The following is a 20,373-nucleotide window of genomic DNA, read 5'->3' as shown; positions in this document are numbered from 1 at the left end:
GCAAATCATTATCATCCTTTCCCTTTCACTGGCGTCGTTCACGTAAAATTGCAAGAGAGATATTGGTATCGTTAAAACAAATGGGATTTTGGTCACTATAAACATATGCGATTGATTAAGAAAGCGTCTGTGAATCTACTAAAGCCTCCTACGCATTTCGGGTAAAGTAATAAAATTCCATAAACTTAAAAACGAACACAATCTGATGCAGATGAATTTCTTTTAGAAATACTAAATTTAGCTACCTATATAGGTAAGTCTTCGACCATTTACAACCGTTGTATATAATCAAAGAGGTAAGTAAATATTATTTTTAAATGGTTCTTTATTTGACAGGTGGGTCGGTGTTTGTAAATAGCCTCATAGGTAGTTTCTCCACGAACAATACGCACTGTTTGTACGTTTACACAATGCTGATGAAGAACTAAAATGAAAAAAAATATAGGAAATAAGTTAAGGAGTGTATTTAGTTTAAACGGCTTTTGACTGTAACGCATTGATATTTTATAAAATTATAACGTTTTAATGATACAGCATTATTAGGGGTTTAGGGATTTTAAGCACAATTAAGCAAGCATGCATAAATTTACTTACTTACTTATTCCGGTGGCGCAGCGACCCAAAATGAGTCTTGGCCTCCGATACAAGAACTCGCCATTCTCCTCGGTCCTGTGCTGTGTCCTGCCAGTTGCTAGCCTGAAGATCGCGCTGGTCGGCTAGCACCACGTCACGCCATCACATTAAGTGTAACTATTGGGAATTATTAAACTCAGTCTTTAATGTATGTATTTTATGACTTATTACGTGTAAAATTTAACTAACTATTTGGGTTCGCTAGATTGCTAAGTCAATAAAATTCATGTTCTTTCCTGTTTACGTCCAACACTTCAATACATTATGCGTTTGTTCACTGTACTTACTTACTTAAGTAATTTTCAACTTTTCCCTTACACTACTAATTTTCTTATTTGCATCACAATTCACAACATTCATAAAGCCAGCTGTCACACTTTCATTCCAATAAATTGCAATGTGATTGATAATTATTGCACTTTTTGCGATGACTTCACGACAGATGTCGTTGGAGTCTATGAAATGGTAATTATTCCGAGAAACTCCATTGATAGATATCAATCAGAGTTTTTGAGATATAGCTTGTGAATCGTTCAGCATTGATTGTGACACGATCGATAAACCTATAGTATTGTAAAAGTGGTATTGTAAGCAGAGAGACGGGAAGCAGGAGATCATTCTGAGCAGAATTTCTTCTACGAAAATTACTGTGCTACCACCAAAAACTTTAAACATTGTTTAACAAGTGTTTAAATCTAAATTTGACAGATTTTGTAGCCGTTTGAATGCGCTAAACACTGTCTATTTTTTGTGGTAAGGTTCTTTGAATTTTGTGGAATTAAACTTCTCAAGTTTAAAAGACACTTTTGATTGACTACCAAAACGCTTATGTTACTTATACCATACACATCATCATCACATCACATCACGACCCATTACGTCCCCACTGCTGGGGCACGGGTCTCCTTCTAATGAAGGGAGGGTTTAGGCCTAGTCCACCACGCTGGCCAAGTGCGGGTTGGTGGACCCCAACACAAGCAAGCTTGTGCTGAGAGAGTTGTCGGGTAAGTGGGCAACCCGACTGTCAGATGTTTACAAGCCGCCCGAAGGCCTCTGACTAGGCTTAACGACTGCTGCCGAAGCAGCAACCGGGACCCACGGCTTAACGTGCCGTCCGAAGCACGGAAGCGTCCAGAAAAGCACCACTTGAAATTGGTCACCCATCCAATGGCTGACCGTGTCAGTTGTTGCTTAACCTCAGCGATCAGTTACGATCACTGAGTCCCGCTCGACTACGGACGCTTCCTATACCTACAGAAGCATAATTTTTTGTAAGTTTTAACAAGTCTTTGATCTTGTCCAGATCGGATGTTATCCGAATAAAATGAAAAACATCATACAACCGATCCGACGATCTATTGAAACAGCTATGGCTATGAATCGTGACTTATTAAAATTTCCTTATCAACCTTTATGAACTATCTCCACAGACCTTCATAGTCTTAGTTTCCCATTTATGGCATAACTAAGGTCTTTAGTCTAACAAAGAATTCACAGCGTAAAGCTATCTGTAGATAACTCCATCGTTATAAGATTTGAAAGCTAATGTTCAAGAGATATGGATGAAAATTGCGTGCGTTCCATTCAGTCTGGTCGGAACCTAATTATGCAGTCTTCCTCATAGCTGTTGCAGATAAAACTGGAAATTACTGTGTCGTTTGTATTTAAAATATTGCATTTACATCAAATAAGGGTAATCAGGGAGTATTACAAAGGGAAATACTCAGTCAGGTAGGTGAATAGATAGGTAGGTATTAATAACCAACTTCTTATAGTGTCGGAGACAAACCAACAAAGTCGCTAAATAATACTAATATTATGATAACCAACTTAAATGGTCTTGCAGATTATTTTAGTTCCTCCTGTACTTACGTACCTACTTATGGCTTAGTTTTACTTAGTTATCTTCATCACAAAATGTCATGATTTGTGAGGGCCATTGATATTGTAAATAATATAATTAATTAAATAATAAAGCGAACATGTAAAAGAACGAGTACAAACATCTCGTCTTATTTGGTGGCCATTACATCGAAATTTCATATTTAAGTAATAGTAGGTTATAAAATAATTTATGCTTGTCCCGTTGACTATTTCGGTAAAATTAGACTAAGGGCCTGTTCCACAATGTCTGGTTAGTGGCTACCTGTCGGATAAAATACATGCTGTCACTCTCTGTCATTATTTTTTAGACAGTGACAGTATGTATTTTATCCGACAGGTAACCACTAACCAGACATTGTGGAACAGGCCCTTAATATTATAAGCATTAAGATTAGTACCTACGTAGATAATTGTATAATTAACTGTCGTTTGGTATAATAGATTTATGATTGCGGTACATTGGACTAATTGATATACTCAGTACCTTTGAATTAAGTACTAATGATTTTAATACTAGTGCAGTAGGAGTCTAATTTCAACTGCTTGCCCTTTATCGTGCTGGTGTACACTGTACGCACAATTTGGTCGTTATCGATCGAATCTTTAAAATTTAAATGACAAAGCGTGGGATGGCCAAGATTGATGTGCAGCGTGTATTCCAAATTCAAAATATCAGTGTTTCGAAATAATAATTTAAAGGTAGCTTCTTAGGTAATTACGCAGAACTTACACACATTGCACAATTATCTAATATACTTATGTAGGAATAATGTTTAAAGCAGAGTGAAGCCAATACTGAATTCTGAAGCATCTTTTAAAGGTGCTCATGGATACAGACCATAATTTGGGCATTCATTTTCATACTATCCTAAGTAGTTACAGTTGTAGATGGGACACCTAGCTAGGTGGGTTGTAATTTTAGCCTAAAACGAAACTGAAACCTAGGTTTCAGTTTAGGCTATCCCAACCCAACTCATTTGACCCTGCGACTTTTCTGCACGTCTTCCATTATTATCGCCATAATTCTGTCAATCATTCGTAAGATTCATTACCCGGGTCTCCACCAAACGATCTATCGCGTTCCATCGATGGGAGCGCCATGGATCGTTTGGTAGAGACCTGGCTGTTTACCTACCGTCGGTCAGTTGGTTTCACTGTGCACCCAATGACATCAACGCATCCTGTTGCGGACGAAATAAAAACAAACGACGATTTTACTTTCACCATTACCCAGTTTGGTGTGCGTATTGCCGATCCACAGAGTACCTAGAGGGTTACTTTATACTGACGAAAAACAAAGATTCGGAGCGCCGCTGCGCGAGCCCCGACTCTATCTCGTTGTATTAAACATACCGATTGCACGACAGTTGTCGTTCGTTTGTTTTTCGTGATATAGAGTGACCCCCCTAGTACGTGCCATGCGCCGGCGATGTTCGATCTAATGGCCCACTTGGATCAGGTGCTGGGAGAAGGAGGTCAGTGTCAGGAAAGTTTGTGCGTGGTTCGATTTTTAAAATTATAAGTATTGTTATTTTTCTTTTTGTTACTTCCTTGTTTTGTTTGTGGAAAGTAATATTTAAAAAAGTCCGTATTAGCTTTAGCTATTGAGTTGGCTGTAATCGTGCACTTCTGGAAGTATATAAGCCTCTCTCAACTCAAGTGTTTGTATTCGTAATTTTGTATTCTTAAAAACATATGTTTTGGTAATTTAAAAAGCCTGTATAAAGGTCAGTAACGAAGAAAGCGTTGTTGATGTTATTTATTTATTCAAGTCCACACATCGAGTGTCCGTCATGGCCTATCTCCAGGATTTGTTACACTTCACTAATTACTTTTGTTTTACTCTCTAACGTTTTGTTCATATACATACATAAGCTATCTAAGCATAAGCACGACTATGAAGATCCATAGTAAAGTGATATTGAATGGGACTAACGATAGGTAGGTACCTCGTAATATAAAAAAAATATATATTATGTTATTATAATGCTCGATAGGTACACGCCCTTTGTAGTAGCATACTAAGGCCTTGGTCTCCTATTTACGCCGTAGTTCGCGTCCAGCGTCACGCCGTGGGCCGCGTCACAATGCTCACTATAGAAATGTACTGACGCGGTCTCCCTCACACGCCGACGTTTGGCGCGTAGATGTATGAGCATCGCGACGCGGCCTACGGCGGTGACACTTGACGCGACCCGCAGCGCAAATAGGAGACCAAGGCCTTAGGTATTTTCTTATCCACAATTCAAAAATATATTTATCTAGATTTACTATTGTATTCCACTTTGCGTTTAGCAGATTTGTTTTCCTTTTTATTTTTTTGATGGTTGTATGTAAGTACCTAAGTATTTCGTTTTTCTTTTGGTAGGTTACGAAGGTACCTACATGTTTGACGTAACTGCCCCTTCACAACGCACCAATTCGCGATCTACATCAATTTAATGCGTACCACTATCATTCAATTGATCTAAACCATCATAAATTTCATTTACACCTTCACTGATAACCCGGCGTTGAATCGAATGGTGATCCATTCACGGGATTATTTATCTCGGCCCATATCAGGGGGTCACTCTATATGACAAAAAACTAAGTTTCGAAGCACTGGTACGCGAGCTACGATTCAATCTCGCTGTAGTAAACGTGCCGATTGCATGACAGCTCTCGTTCGTTCGTTTTTCGTCGGTATAGAGTAACCCGCCAGTATGGTGCATTCGCAATAGTTTGGCATTAAACGCTTGTAAAGTTCAAGCGAACAATACAGCCTGTGTGTGATGAAACTGAGGAACGTAGGAATGATTCTGTTTTGGGGCGTGCATGAGATTGCTTCTAGAATTAGATCAGGGATATGGACTTGGATGCATTCTTTGATGTAATCTACTCAAGTATCAAAAGTAGAAAAGATTGGCTTAACTATGTCAAAAATACTATAAATTTTGTTCAATAAAAGAAAACGAGAATACCATAAAGTATTTCAAAATATTGAGACAATGATGGATTGCTTTACGGTAATAAAGTAAAATGGTTCCATCGAAATACACTTCTGGTGTAATCATAATCACGCTGAATCCTGAAATAAATTGATGTAATAAAGATCAATGTAATTTTTGTTATTAAGCTTAAAGACTCAGATAATTTGTTGTTGTGGTAACCGTAACGTTGGATTGATGTTGGACCAGTGTCTTGTAGCATCTCGAATCATTTAATCTGGTTAACAATTTTTGTTCCAATATTTTCAGTTGTAATAATAACCTTTATTTTATAACGAAAGGTGTTTTGAACTGGGTCAACTATTATGATGATGTAAAGTACATAAAATAATATGAGTAAAATTTTCAGCAAAAGTAAACATAATTTAAATTTAATTTAAGTACACGTATATTTAATTAGTTCTATGAAGCTACTACGAGTATGTATATCAATAAGTACTTCGAGTACTAATGAAGTTCATGTTAATTTCATAACTCTGATCACAGGTTTGTAACTTTATTGCTATTAATGTAAGTATCGTATACATGTATACATCTAAATACGTAACACCCTTCTACCGAGTCCATGCTTCAACGTCCAAGCTTGCCTCGAGTTTGCTTCAATTTCCTTCTAGCTAAGAAAATAACTTCGGAAGTTATGTTATCGTGTATGCTTCCTGATTGGCTGGGCTTAGATAAGTTTACAATCTCGTGTTATGTAGTATATAGTATACATAATCTATTTATAATGAAAGCAAGCTTTATCCTCGCGTCTCTAGTATTTATTTATGTTTTTCTTATTGGCAGATGTTTTGATCTATTAAATTGGATCGTCGTCGTTTCATTTCCGTTTAGCAAATGACTAACTTTAATCTCCGTCTAAAATCTATATCCGGAGAGATAAACTGTCTAGACTGAGTTCCTGAAGTTTTGAATTACGAAATCGCTTCTAAAAATCGTCTCAAAGATTCGTTATAAATAAATGTATACCTAAGTGATTCAAGGGGTTTTGAAAACTTACAGCATAACTAAATAAATCCAGGGAGAGCTCAACATAGAGATTGCATTTTAGGTAAATGTAATACTATTGTAGTAATCTGATGACAAATAAATAAATTACTATAGAGCCATCAATCCAGTTATAAATCTGCCGAAATATGTCAGCTACATCAGAATCTACCATCAGCATTTCTATTACGTCATAGCAATGCAAGGAAACACCGGTTCGGACTAAGGTTCGTCCCGGGGTCTTTCTACGTTACGAAGAACGAAGTTCCAATGTTATCTGTGTACGTACGTTCGTTTTTTTGCCAAGGTATAGTAACCCTCTTGCGACTCACTGGCACCCAAACATGACCAGTTTCACTGACGCTTTCCGCTTAGCTGCTAATCGCACGCGTCTGTATCGTAATAGGATTGGCTCACTGGTACTGATAGGTGCATTAGTTAATGCGATTATAGGATTGACGATGACTTCTTAATAGGCTTCGAGCTGTAAGGCTAAGCGCTGTTTAGCATTAATGGTTTTTAAGACGTTACGTTAGAGATTAGTCATTAAGTATTTGTTTTGATTTATAACATCACTCACAAACGTACCTGTACGTATAATTATGTATATAATATTGCTTTATTTTTGGGCATCATCAGATTACGTCTGCTGCTTGACAAAATAACCCAATAAGTACCTCGACATTCTTCCCTTGGTCCTTTTCACCGACCAATCAATACATCAAAGCGGGCTCCACTTTACACCCCGTAATGTGATGAATTCTTCCACAGATGTACATAACCTACTCATCTTCTATCATCACAAAAGACACCTACTAACCTCACCTTCTCTTCCTCCCCAGGGTCTGCCGGACTGGTCACGCGGGCTGGAGGCGGCGGAGGCGGCCCGCGCTCGCCTGGTACGCTGGGCCTGCGGCGAGGAGCCCCCGGCCGAGGACCCCCCGAGGAAGAAGATGCCGCACGCCCTGCGCCGCCGCTGGCCGCTGTGCCCGTGCTTTCACGTGAGTTGTTTTCTTTTATGCTATCCTGGTAGTTTGTGATAACTTGTGTAACATGGTAGGAGTATTGGAAGTGTGCAACTGTGCACGCCATTGACCACACACGTTTCGATGACCCATTCCTACAAGAGACACAATATATTTTTATTGTCGACAAGCACTTAGCACTAGCTACATCTAGAGCAGAAGATCGAATAAGGTTACGAGAGAGCATTTTATCACGACTGTAAAGCTAGACTAATCCTCCTGGTAAATCTGTCATCGATTATGCAGTATGCAGATGCAGAACGCCGCGCCGCCGTGGTAAATGTCAAATTGCTTCTTTGATAACATGCTCTCTCCTTGTAATCTTATCTGATGATCGCGGTGGCTCGAGATCAAGGCATCAAGTTTAGCAAGCGTCCTTTTAGCTACTGTAATTTGTTTGGAACGATTAATACTATCATTCGTTTAAATATCATCTACGTACACATACAGCTAGCTACTTCATATTTATTTTCACATCCGGGATCTGTAAACAGCAGATTTGTTAGCGCAGTAACATTCTGAAACTCGTCTCTTGTCAGCTAGAGTGAGCCGTCTGGTGCCGTCTTGGGGAGATCCTTGATCATCCATCACAACTACCTCAACATGATATGAAATATTTGTCTTTTGTAAGATAGAGTGAACCCCCTGGACTTTATCTCGGAATCGCTACACTATCACAGTAAGCAGCTTGATTTATTATAAGCCATTTAAATGAGGTTTTTTCCTAGTTTTTTTTTAATAAGTAAATCAATAGAAAAGTTCAAGGTTTTTATTTTATTGATACGGTTTATTCTAATACAACATTATAAATATGGATTTTAAATGGTATCAATCATAATTTGAATTAAATTAAAATATTTAGTATAGATTATAATAAAAATAAGACTAATTTATCTATGAATTTTAAAAATACTAATCAAAAGATACACTTTTAATGTTTCAATCATCTACATCCTTATACGTTAATTTGCTTGAAGAATTTTAGTTCCGTCACAATTTAATATTGTTCTATTGAGCTAGAACGTTTCATATTGTCAACTTATAAGGGCTTTATTTCCAGTAATATCAAGCAAGGTATTAACCCTATGTAAAAACCTTATTAGTGTCATTACTTATGCGTTTGCTCTAATATCTCTGTTTTCATCTTCACTTACAATTGCATGTATTGCATTCCTATAGGTAAGGTAAGACTTTGCGAGAATCATTTTCTACGTTCTTCTAGTCAATAAGCTGTCTCGATCAGATGTCCACTTTCCCTATTCTACTGACCGAGTGTTAGGAACTGCAGGTTTCTCAATCAATATACATTATGCACATAGGGTTTTGCATAAAGGGTTTATCTTACTTTGCGTTATCGGTGTTTTCATTTTATTTAATCTGGTATTTATGTAATTTACCTTCGCCACAGTGGATTGCACTAGACATATTAGTATAGGTTTGTACTTGTAAGTAAATGGAACCTATTAAGATTTAACCTGTTAATCTTTATAACACTGATGGTGAAATTCAATCCTATAAATCATCCATTTAGCTACACTTTCAAAATGTTTTCCAAAACTTTCAAAGAATCTTAATAGTTCCATCGGACGTCGGGGTTCATTTACAAGTTTTATTATCTGAGATAATTTATGAGATGCTTTTAAAAGTTCTCGGCCAATATAAGTTGTTCCACAGGTTTATTTCTGATTATAGTAAGTTGTTTAAAATTGCTTTACAATCTTCACTTCCGATTCTTCCGTCGACGTTACTTACTTCGCTTTCTTTAGGGCTGCTTCTTTCTTATTTATAGCTATTGTATGAGTATATAATTAAACCTTGCGAGAACAGCTAATAAAAGTATAAATAACATAAAAATTAAACGATTTCATATCTAAAAGAAAACAGATACGTACATACCTTTGTTACGTTTTATGAACGTACGTATAGGTATGTCGTAATTATGTTAATTATCACACAAGTGCTCACGAACAGTGCGGATGAATTATGCATGCGGACGAAATAATAACAACTGGGATGCACGCAGCTCGAGCTCACACAAATATGCCAAGTTCAAAATCACTCTCGTTAAATTATTCATTCATATTATGTTGAGTTGTAACTTTGATGGCAATGATAAATATATTATAAACAGAACACTGTACTGTGGTAAACGATTGACATAAATATTGAATTACATAGGCAATGAGAATAAGTGACACTAAACAAACCCTTCTGGTTTTTCTTGACTCTTGACCTAAATCAATTCGTGGTCTACCTACTTAAACAGTTAGTTGGACTAAACCAACCAACCAACCATCATGACTAAAACACAACACCTAGTTAATATATAATTGTAAAGTATCGGCTGTATTTATGACTGGCTTATTCTAGAGCCACTCTAGATTCTTTCAGACACAGAAGACGAATAAAAAATATGAAAACATTGAAAGCCAAATTAAGATGCAATAAGAGGCATCCCTATAGTACGACCACGTTTTTGAGTAAGAAAAAACCCGTTGTCGTGGAAAGCCGGGCCAATATGTCGGGCGATATGCGCATATTTATCATCAGAAGATTCGCCACATGGGCCCACGTGTCCACGGGAATAATTTAATAAAATTACCAACCGAGAAAGTTATGTGATCATTGTTTTATCGTTATTTTTTATAAACGACTGACGTCAATCTGTAAAGTGACAGACAATGCATCTTGAAACCCTTTTGGGAGAGATACATCATGTTTGGGCAAAGATTTAATTCGGTATTCTGGTAAGTTAAGGATGTCGCTGCGGAATAGTTTATTTTTTGCTGCAAGTGAAATTATTTATAAGGAATCGAAGAACAGACGGGAAATTGATTTTCAATTGGAAAATTCATACATACTATTACATTTATAAACTACCTAGATAGTCATAATACTCTACAATGTTTTATATTATACAGCAGAGTAGGTACTTAGTGGAAAATGCTCAACGAAATGCTTAGATAGGTACACCTTATACATTTATTTAGATGGTAGCGATTGAAACAAAGGATGGTTTAACATGATTAACTACTTCAATAATATTGTGTTGACTCTTTTGAGGACCAAATTGAATAAAGGTCATTGTGATAAGTAGATACAGTTTAATCATTGTATTGATTGGCGTTGTTTGTTGTATTTTAGGGTGCAGTTTAGGGGGTCAATAATTGATTGAATAGGTTCAATAAAACTGACGGGGTCTACAATGATACCAATTACAGATGTTCTACTATTTTCGACAGTACTGAACCAATTTTTGTGCAACGCAAGCCCAAAACTGTTGACTTTGACATTTGGAACGAAGTTCAAAAGCTATCTTGATACTTCAAATTAAATCTATATTGTTAGGAAATTTCTGTCCGTTTCTCCCTTCTATTTTATTTATCATAACATTTTTTTAAATATAGCTCTAAGTTGGCATATACATACTGCCCATCAAAACTGCAGGATAAATAGAAGCCTTACCACTTTCAAGCAGAGCTGTCCTGTAAATATGAAAAAACAGTGGCCCCAACATCCTACCCTGAGTAGCCCCGTTTAATTAAACCTATAACAACATACTACTGAACTGAAACCGACGAATGTACAGGATAAAGAGTTTACGTTCAGTCTCTAGTTGACAATAGATGTTATTAAACGTGCGTTCGGTTCATTAATTGGCCGAGTGGCGCGATGCGATGTGTGGACAATGGACGTGGATGGATAGATAGTTGCTGCAATAATTGCACTCAGTCGTACGCGTCGGTGGCAGTGTCAAGTCGTTTTGTTTCTTCGTCTGTGTTTGTAATTTTCTTAATAGGTATTTATGACGGGATGTCGCTGTGATAAATTTTAATCGTTAAAGTAAACAGTGCACAGATTGTTTTGTTGTTATGGAGAGGTGTCGCATGTTCAGTTTCAAACGGAGAAAGAGGAATGTGAGTATTGTAGCTAACAATTATTGTGATTATTGCTTTATGGAGAGTATTTTAGGTGTAGGTTTGTTGATTAATTATATTCTTCTCAAGAGAAGATTCTCAAATATGTATACAGTCGGCAGTCGTGTTTCAACTTCGACAGTCTTTTTATGGGAAAATCTGAAAGGTGACATGGCATATTATTGTCGGTGTGTGTAAAAAAATCTGAAATACGAGTATTATTGTCCTCGTAAAATCTTCCTTCAATAATCTACATCATAAAATATCAGACCTGGTTAATAAAGATGCCCATTTCAGAGCATAAATAAATCAGTGCATTGAAGTGAGACGGCAGTGATATCATCGACGGATTCACTTTCGTTTACAATACACACTCGCATTGCATTGTAGGGTTATCTCGTTTACTTGTGGTGTTTTGGTGAATGCCGTGTTATAGGGAAAGTATAACAAATAAGTAAGTACTTTGCTGGATAGTCATTTTTTTTACCTTATTTTTTTTATTTCCTTCATCGTTTATCCATGCTAGTTATAATACATACCTACGATATTTAGGCTGATGATGAAGTTTATCTGTATAAGTGCTTGTCTGAGAAGTCCGTAATTTGATACTTGATTCTTACATTACAATACATGATTATATTCAAAGCAGATAACTTAGACATTTATTTATATATTATTATACTATTTCAAGTACTTACTCTTGTCGATATTATTTATACAAACTTCCTTAGTTTTTACATTATTTTATGTAAGCCTAAAATACTTTAATTAAATAAAATGTAAAGTTATTCTTCCAACCCTATATTGTAGCGTTCAAAACACTTAATATTGTGCGTATTTCGTGCTACACCCATTCTGCAGATCAAGGATCGCCCTGGGACCGGTGGAATCACTCCAACTAACGTTTTGGAGCGCTGTTGCGCCAACCACGACTCTTTATTAAACGACCTAACTAATATTAAAAATGCGAAAGAAACTGTGCCTGTCTGTCTGTTACTCTTTCACCCCAAAACTACTGAACGGATTTGAATGAAATTTGGTATACATGACGACCCTGAGAAAGAACATAGGCTACTTTTTATCCTGGGATTCCCACGGGAAAACTTTTTAAGGTGAAGCGAAGCTTGCGGGAACAGCTAGTGGTTACATAAAATTGACCGATTGCATGACAGCTCTCATCCACTCGTTTTTCCAAAGCCAGCGTTACCCTCCCAGACAATGTGGTGACTGGTGACAAGCTGGTGACTCACGGGACACGGTCACCTCTCGTCTGCGCGAAGACAGCTCATATATGTTTATGGTCATAATGTCGTAAACAATCTGTGATGTTTTTAAGAGGAATTCTTCTTGCTGAATCTTTGTAAACACCGACAAAAAAGGCAAGGATGTGTGCAATGTGCATGTGTGACTGTGTTTTATATTGGGAGAAATGAAAATAACTTTGACATTGTTTTTAATTTTGTTATAAGTAAATAAAAAGCAGTTCCATCTTAGAAAAAATCCGATGCTAAGGTTAATTTATCGGTTCTATTATAAATTATAATGCATAGTTGTCGAGACGTATAATTTTTATTGAAATTAAGATAATTACTGTAAATTTATAGCTATCAGCCATTAGTATACCTAGTAGAATCCATTTACCGGGTTATCCCTAAAAAAATAGGCTTTTGAATCTAGGAAATTCCACTTGTTGGTACGGCTACTAAGTAACTACAAATTATTTAAATTAACCGAATTATCAATAGGTTAATGATTTAGTACACAACACTGGTACCCTAAATAATTGTTTACACAAGTGACTAACATTCAGCGGCATTGTATGAACAGACGCGGCTCAGGTTGAAATCCTGTGACATAGTTTTAGTTATATTTTCCAACGTACGTAGGGCCACTTGCACCAGCATATTAAATCTAGGTTTAGTGCTAAATCTCGATTTATGATCCATAAATGAGAATGGCCAAATCTGACCCGCTTTGTAGCCACTAACCAAACCTATTTTTATTCAATGACAAAGGTGTTCTAAATGAAGGAAAAATATTTAAAAAAATCTAAACCACGTTTAAAAAAAAACTTAGTATGAGGGAAACATCTAGTCAGTACAAAGACTTGATCTTTCAGCACCTATATCTTCGTTCTCCCATGCCTCATAATAATAAAATTTACACCAGGATATACTGTAGTCCTACACATCAGTATATGTTTCATCAATGGCTGCTCTGGCGGGTCATAGCGCCATAGAGAAATGGCCATTCTCTTTATATGAACTACCGTTTCGTAAATCGAGATTAGACACTGAATCTAGATTTAAGAAACCAATTTGCACCAAAGGGTGCATGTCTAGTGTGTGTTGGTGTATGTGTGATACATCGGCGCTCCAACATACAGTTGCGAATAGAAAGTGGTTACCCGAGCAGCAATGCACTGCTATGCGTAATAAATCTTGATTTGTGCGTGACGTTGACTGTTAGCGTAATTGATTTATTAATTAATAATATATAATGGATTTACAAATATAGACATTGGTCTACTAGCCATAAAGGAGACATCCTCTACGAATCCTTGATTAAAACGAAACGTGACTTCATCAAAAACATTGCTGTATCGCTCTTAAATAAATAGATAAATTAGAATTAACTATGTATTTTGAAGCACAAATATTCACTAGTTGGCTGTTACACATATGATAAAGTGGGTAATCTCCGTAGAACAAGTGACACTGACTTTGTTTGTGTTCTACTATCTAAAATACACATTGTTAAGTCTTTTCAAGTTTACGTTTAGTCGTGAAAGTATGCTTTAGTAGTCAGTATCGTACATAATATTTTAGTTTGTTAGTTAATATAAACAATTATTATTGGTTTTGGATTTCAGTGGCTTTTAGCACGGTCAATGACTCAAAAGTAAGATAAAGATAAAGATAAAGATAAAATACTCTTTATTGCACACAAAAAGAAACAGTATTACAAACATGAACAGAAAATAAATAGCACAATCGGCGGCCTTATTACTAAAAGTAATCTCTTCCAGACAACCAAATTGAAAGGACATAGAAATAATGAAAAAGGGTAGGTAGGTAAAGTAGGTAGGGTATGAAATATAAAATGGGAGGTCCTTGTTTGTTTAAAGAGATCTTACAGGTGTAATTACTTATGTATTCAACAATTTACAGCTTTCATTCATCACAATTTATATTGAGCAATTAATCACTGATTACTATATGTCAATCAACTGTTTAATTGCGGTTCCTTTCCAATGTGGTTCCGTCACTTCGAAGAAATCATTTTAACGTAATTTTTGGGGTTCGACAGTCACACATTGTAAGATAAAATCATGTTGTAAGTAAGCGTAAGTTAATAAACACCTGAGCTGGATAGGGTTTCTCACCGTGGTGAAAGGATTTGCTACTGAGATCAATACACTCACGGGCAATGAAAAAGTTCCAGTGATAAAAGCAACAATTTACTTCTAAACGGAAAACACTAACTTAATGGCGCCGTCTGGAATATTTGAGTACATTACACGGCGCATCGGAATTATTACCAACTAATAACGTAAAGACTTTAGTAAAATTTCCTATTAAGGGCCTGTTTCACAATGTCTGGTTAGTGGCTACCTGTAAGATAAAACACATGCTGTCACTGTCAAAAAAATAATAACAGAGAGTGACAGCATGTATTTTATCTCACAGGTAGCCATTGTGAAACAGGGCCTTAATGTTTAAAAAAATTTTGGTCATTTGGTGTCAGTATTTTGTAAGTGGAACTGTTTAACTGTTTCTTTGCCCGTGAGTGTAATTGTCAGCCTCTAAGGGCCACTTGCAGAAACATATTAAATCTAGATTTAGTGTCAAATCTCGATTTAAGAAACGTCAGTCCATATAAATTTTGTCCAACTAAATCTAGATTTAATATATTTCTGCAAGTGGCCCTAACTGTCCAGACAAGTAGCCTCTAAGCTTCGTCATATTAAATGAAACCGATATCCTAACATTCTGTTACGGTAACAATAATTATTTTATACATAGATCTTAAAACGTTTTGCTGATGTAAAGTCGTCTGACTATCAGTTCCAAAAGAATACTAATAATAATTGAAGATTTACAGAAAATAAATAACGAAGGAACCCTTTAACCAAATCTACACTTGACCAATAGCATTCGCGACAACTTCTTTACTTTGCATTTCCTTATGGCAAGTAGCGCCAAACTTGGGACCAATGTAAAGTGTTCTCGAATACAAGCTCGTAAGTCGGGGGCTGGAGGTTACTCTATACTGAAGAGAAACGAACAAACGAGAGTTGTCGTGCAATCGGTACGTTTAATACAACGAGATAGAATCGTGCTCCGAAAAGTTATTTTTTCGTTACATAGAGTGACCCCCGTGTTGTCGCGAAGTATACTTTACCGTACAATGGTTCCAGTTGCGGTGGTCAGGCCCTTATACGGCAGGTAATAAGAGCTTCCTCGTTTTATTTTTATCTTTACGTCTTAAATCTCGACTCGTTGATTTGTAGGATGGTTTAATTTGTATTTAACCGAATATGGTATAATTTGGTTTGGTAATGTGAGTGCTTTTTAAACTTTTCCCCTTTATCTCCTTTTACTTTACTTGTTTTGTTTTTTATACGGAAAGAATGGTCACGACCGACGTTCGGGTAAAGCCCTGTCTGTTTTTGTCGAGGGTTCATAAGAAATTAAACTGTATTTCTGTTGTTTTTCTAACTAAGGAGAGATTATTTTATAATTCTTTTGTAAGAAGAATAGGTTCGTAAAAAAAACCTACAAGGCGGGCGAGATAACTAGACACCTGAGTTAAATGACATTTGTCTTTAGTACTAAGTGTAAAAAAAGTAATATTGATATTACCAAAAATATTTCTTTTATTCCTCTTTGCTATCAGTATTTTTATAACCAAGCTCGGCTAGAAAAATAATAAACCTCGCCATACTGCGCAGTTTTAATGGAACTAATTTTATAAAGAAAATTGTTGTGTGAACGTAAACATAATATACATGTAGCGCCCCGATATTTGAAATTATTCTGGTTATCCTTCGATCATATTTATCCAAGATACACCAACAATACACGAAAAACGGCCCGGAAAAACAGCGCTTATATTTTTGATAAGCACTGTTTCACTGTCTAGGTGATATAATCTTTAGTGAATGCGGTAAGGTCGATATTTGTAGAAAAAAAACTATATTTATAACTAAATTTATATCTATTCTATTCTATTCTCGTAGGGGGTGAAGTTCCTGTAGTTCGTGTTCGAGTGGAACCTTTGTACATATCCCCTTGATTTCAGCTCAGCCAGCCTAGCTCCTAAATTTATATGAACACCATTTCAATTTATTTCAAACCAGATAAAGTATATTGTCGCTAAGTAGATGTACCTTTTATAATAGGTGCTAGACGTTAGCGCACAAAAATTGTTTTTGGTGATGATTTAGATTGTAAGTACCCAAAAATAATAAATATTTTTATTATTTTTGGGTAAATGTTAATCGTCTGATAATTCTTCGATAACAGACATGTCACTTTCATATTCCTCTTCCTCGCTTATGCTAACGCTACAAAAGGACGAGAACGGGGCCTCGCGCGGGGAAAGGGGAGAGGGGTAGATTTTTGGGCCAGGTGTCTAGAAACTTTGCGCGGGTTGTAAGTACATTTTTAATTTTGTAATTTCACAATGATGTGCGCGATTCATCGTGCATATTTGTTACACCCACCCGAGTCCGCGTTGTAGACTGTCTAAATTACAATGTCAAACCCTTACGGTGCGACGCTGCACACCCGTATGCTCCGTCCTCATTTACACACCGGCAACCCTATCACCACAGACACATTAACAATCAATGAGCAACGTCGCTCGCCTCTCAAACATACACGTTACTTCAGATTTGACAAGCGGGCGACGCTGCTAATTTTTGTTAATTGCTAATGTTCGCTCCAGAAAATACTATAGTTCTAGACTAACCCTCATCCTTCTTCCGCAGAATGACGAGCCGCCCGAGATCACGTACTGCGTGGTGGGCGGCGAGGGCGGGCTGGCGCTGCAGGCCGTGGCGCCCGCGCACCCCATGCCGCCCCCGGACGAGCTCGACGCCAAGTTCGCCGAGCTGGTGGTGAGTAGCGCCCTTTTACTATGTCTACAGGGTGTTGCAAAAAGGGTATTTTAAGCCGAAACCTATGGAAAATGATTTTTTTTGGCGAATTTTGTAATTCTAAAGACCTTTTGCTATACCTACCTACAGGGTGTTACAAAAAGGGTATACTAATCCGAAATCGACGTGGGCAGCATGTTAATCTAAGCTCGAAAATGAAATCAGAAAATTGGATATATTTTTTTGGCGAATGTTGATTTTCTGATTTAATTTTCGGGTTTAGATACACCAAGCTGCACATGTATATTTCGGCTTAGAGTACCCTTTTTGCAACACCCTGTATACACTATGACTCGCCGCCCGAGATTACGTACTGCGTGGTGGGCGGCGAGGGCTGGCTGGCGCTGCAGGCCGTGGCGCCCGCGCACCCCATGCCGCCCCCGGACGAGCTCGACGCCAAGTTCGCCGAGCTGGTGGTGAGTTTACTTTTCTACATAATTATCATCATCTCAGCCATAGGACGTCCACTGCTGAAAATAGGCCTCCCGCAATGATTTCCATCTTGTCCACAACCAGTGCTTCCGCGCGGACTTGACTAGATCGTCCGTCCATATCGCGGGGGGCCGCCCAACGCTGCGCTTGCCGGTACGTGGTCTCCACTCCACTCGACTCTTCTGCTCCACCGACCATACATAATATATGAGAAACAAAATTTTCTTCTGCTTTAAGTTAAGCGTCCTTAATTGGTATCGCAATCAGTGGCGGCTGGTGCCTCAGATACCCGGTGGTGCACTTTATGGGCTTAGTAATTTTTTGGAGAAAAATAGATCAACTATTACAATTAGAAGTAAAAAAATATAAGTATATTTTACCTTATTTATTGACGCGAAATAGCTTCACCGCCGAAACGAAAACAACACACGGAAAGCAAAATAAAGCATTTAGTCTCTCACATCCACATAACCATTTATTTTTATTGAACATTTCACTTTTGAAAATTCGGGTAGGTAGTAGGTACTTATAAGTTTCATTTTTTGTTTTGCACTAAAGGCCGAGGCGGCCCATCAGATTTAATGTCCAGTCTATTTTGCAATGTCCTATTGCTTTTTATGAAGTCAATATTGTATTTTGCACTCATTTTCACTCACACACACACATACACACTCACGAAATCTTTACTACTTTCTTAGTTAATAAGTAATTAGCAAATTAATTACGTATTCGCGCGCGAAAGGTGAAACTGACAATGACATAAGTGCATCGTTCGTAGGTCACCGCCAGGCCGCCGCCCGCGCCTCCCGATCCCGAGTCCCGTCAAGTCCCGTGGCGTCATTCGTATTATTTCGGCAATTTCCGGTCGCGTGCGGCGCACGAATTTATCCTAGAACTGCATACAGTTTGTACTGCATCTTCCGTCTCACGCGCCGGGCGATTTCCATCCTGTTTCATACTACATGTAGGAGCTCGCGCCGTGCGACAATCCGAGCGCACGAGGCCGTTTTTGTTCAAGCGAAAATAAGATCTAATGCTTTCGCAGTAGAAATCAAAATAGGCCAGCTCGATTTAATTTAACTCGTAACGATAATCAGATTTATGTAATTTCTGTTTAGGGTAGGTATTACGGTTGTTATATTGGTATTTTTGTGAAGTTTTTTTTTACACGTACCTAGTATGGTATAGGAAGAAGGAAGGTACATATTTAGAAGGTTTTTAAATGGTAGTGCGTTGCACGGGCGCACTTGAGGTGCAGCCGCCACTGATCGCAATGTCGATGAAGTGGACACAAGTTGTGTGAATTTGTATTCAAAGAATACTGAAGGCGTTGTCCGAAAGGTGGACGCTTACCTTAAGGGTGTACATCACCGTGGTGCTTCAATGTTGTGGGTGCGCTGGACCAGGGAGGTGCAAAAGTTAAATAGTGAGCCGAAATATGGTGAATCAATACGTTAATCTGCACAACTTTTGTTCTATGACTATTAGAAATTCGTGACGGAATTGTTCAGTACTATCATAAAATTGAAAAACAGCTTTAGAGACTGACCCATATACTTTCAGTGTGTATTTTTAGTCTTAAGCTTTTACACTGATTTGTAAAAACTGATAAAATTTTAATTTTCCGACAGAGAATATTCGTGTGAGGATGCATTCGACCCGCTTCGTTAGCCCGGGCTCGGCCAGGTGACACAATTTCCTTTGTGCACGGGAAATTTTGTGTCATCAATCACAATTTCGTATCTACATATGATACCTATGACCTAGCCATGTGTTCTAGGACTTATTAACTTAACAATTTCAAAAGTTAACTAATGAAGCTACGTTTCGTATGATAGTGCTAGCTACGTTGTAAACTGTATAATGCCTAGCTTGGTTCCTTTAATAATGTCATTATCACTATTTTATTGGCAAAAAAAATATTAACAAAATCGTAATAAGTAATGTCGGTTCATGGTCGTACTTTGACATTGAAGATGCAAGTAACAATTAATGAATTAAACCTTTTAATAAAACAATTAACAGCCAGACACAAAGCAAATCGGAATTCCCATAACACAAAACGCCGGCTATGAAAATACCAGACTTCTTTAATTAAACTTGGTGCATTGTAATTTTTATGCCCAGTTTCGTAAAAGGCACAATTTGACTCGGTTGAGATGGATTGCCACATGGCAATTTAAGGATTGCTACTGTTCTGTAAGGTAGCTGCATTACTTAGGCCCGGGTCTCCTATTACGCGCCGTAGGTCGCGTCCAGCGTCTCGCCGTAGGCCGCGTCACGATGCTCACTACGTCTACGCGCCAACGTCGGCGTGTGAGGGAGACCGCATCAGTACATTT

The 20,373-nt window shown here is 37.6% G+C and overlaps 1 protein-coding gene across 7 annotated transcripts in view; it reads left to right on the top strand.

Annotated features, from left to right (window-relative positions):
- LOC105396640 (disheveled-associated activator of morphogenesis 1) overlaps positions 1–20,373 on the top strand; it is a 102,931-nt gene that overhangs the window by 52,929 nt on the left and 29,629 nt on the right. For 5 of the 7 annotated variants that reach the window (XM_048627397.1, XM_048627396.1, XM_048627393.1 and 2 more), the window contains 2 exons: positions 7,337–7,495; positions 17,432–17,560. In XM_048627397.1, coding sequence (XP_048483354.1) covers positions 7,448–7,495; positions 17,432–17,560 — 177 coding nt within the window. In that variant the 5' untranslated portion in view covers positions 7,337–7,447. Of the gene's footprint in view, positions 1–7,336; positions 7,496–11,032; positions 11,437–17,431; positions 17,561–17,887; positions 18,016–20,373 lie in introns of those variants that run through there. The other 2 variants (XM_048627398.1, XM_048627399.1) reach the window with 2 other exon arrangements.

The sequence above is a fragment of the Plutella xylostella genome, chromosome 18, assembly GCF_932276165.1.
Source record: "Plutella xylostella chromosome 18, ilPluXylo3.1, whole genome shotgun sequence".
Lineage (NCBI taxonomy): Eukaryota > Metazoa > Arthropoda > Insecta > Lepidoptera > Plutellidae > Plutella > Plutella xylostella.
Note: the sequence above shows the minus strand (reverse complement) of the source record. Positions and strands in the feature narration are given on the sequence as shown.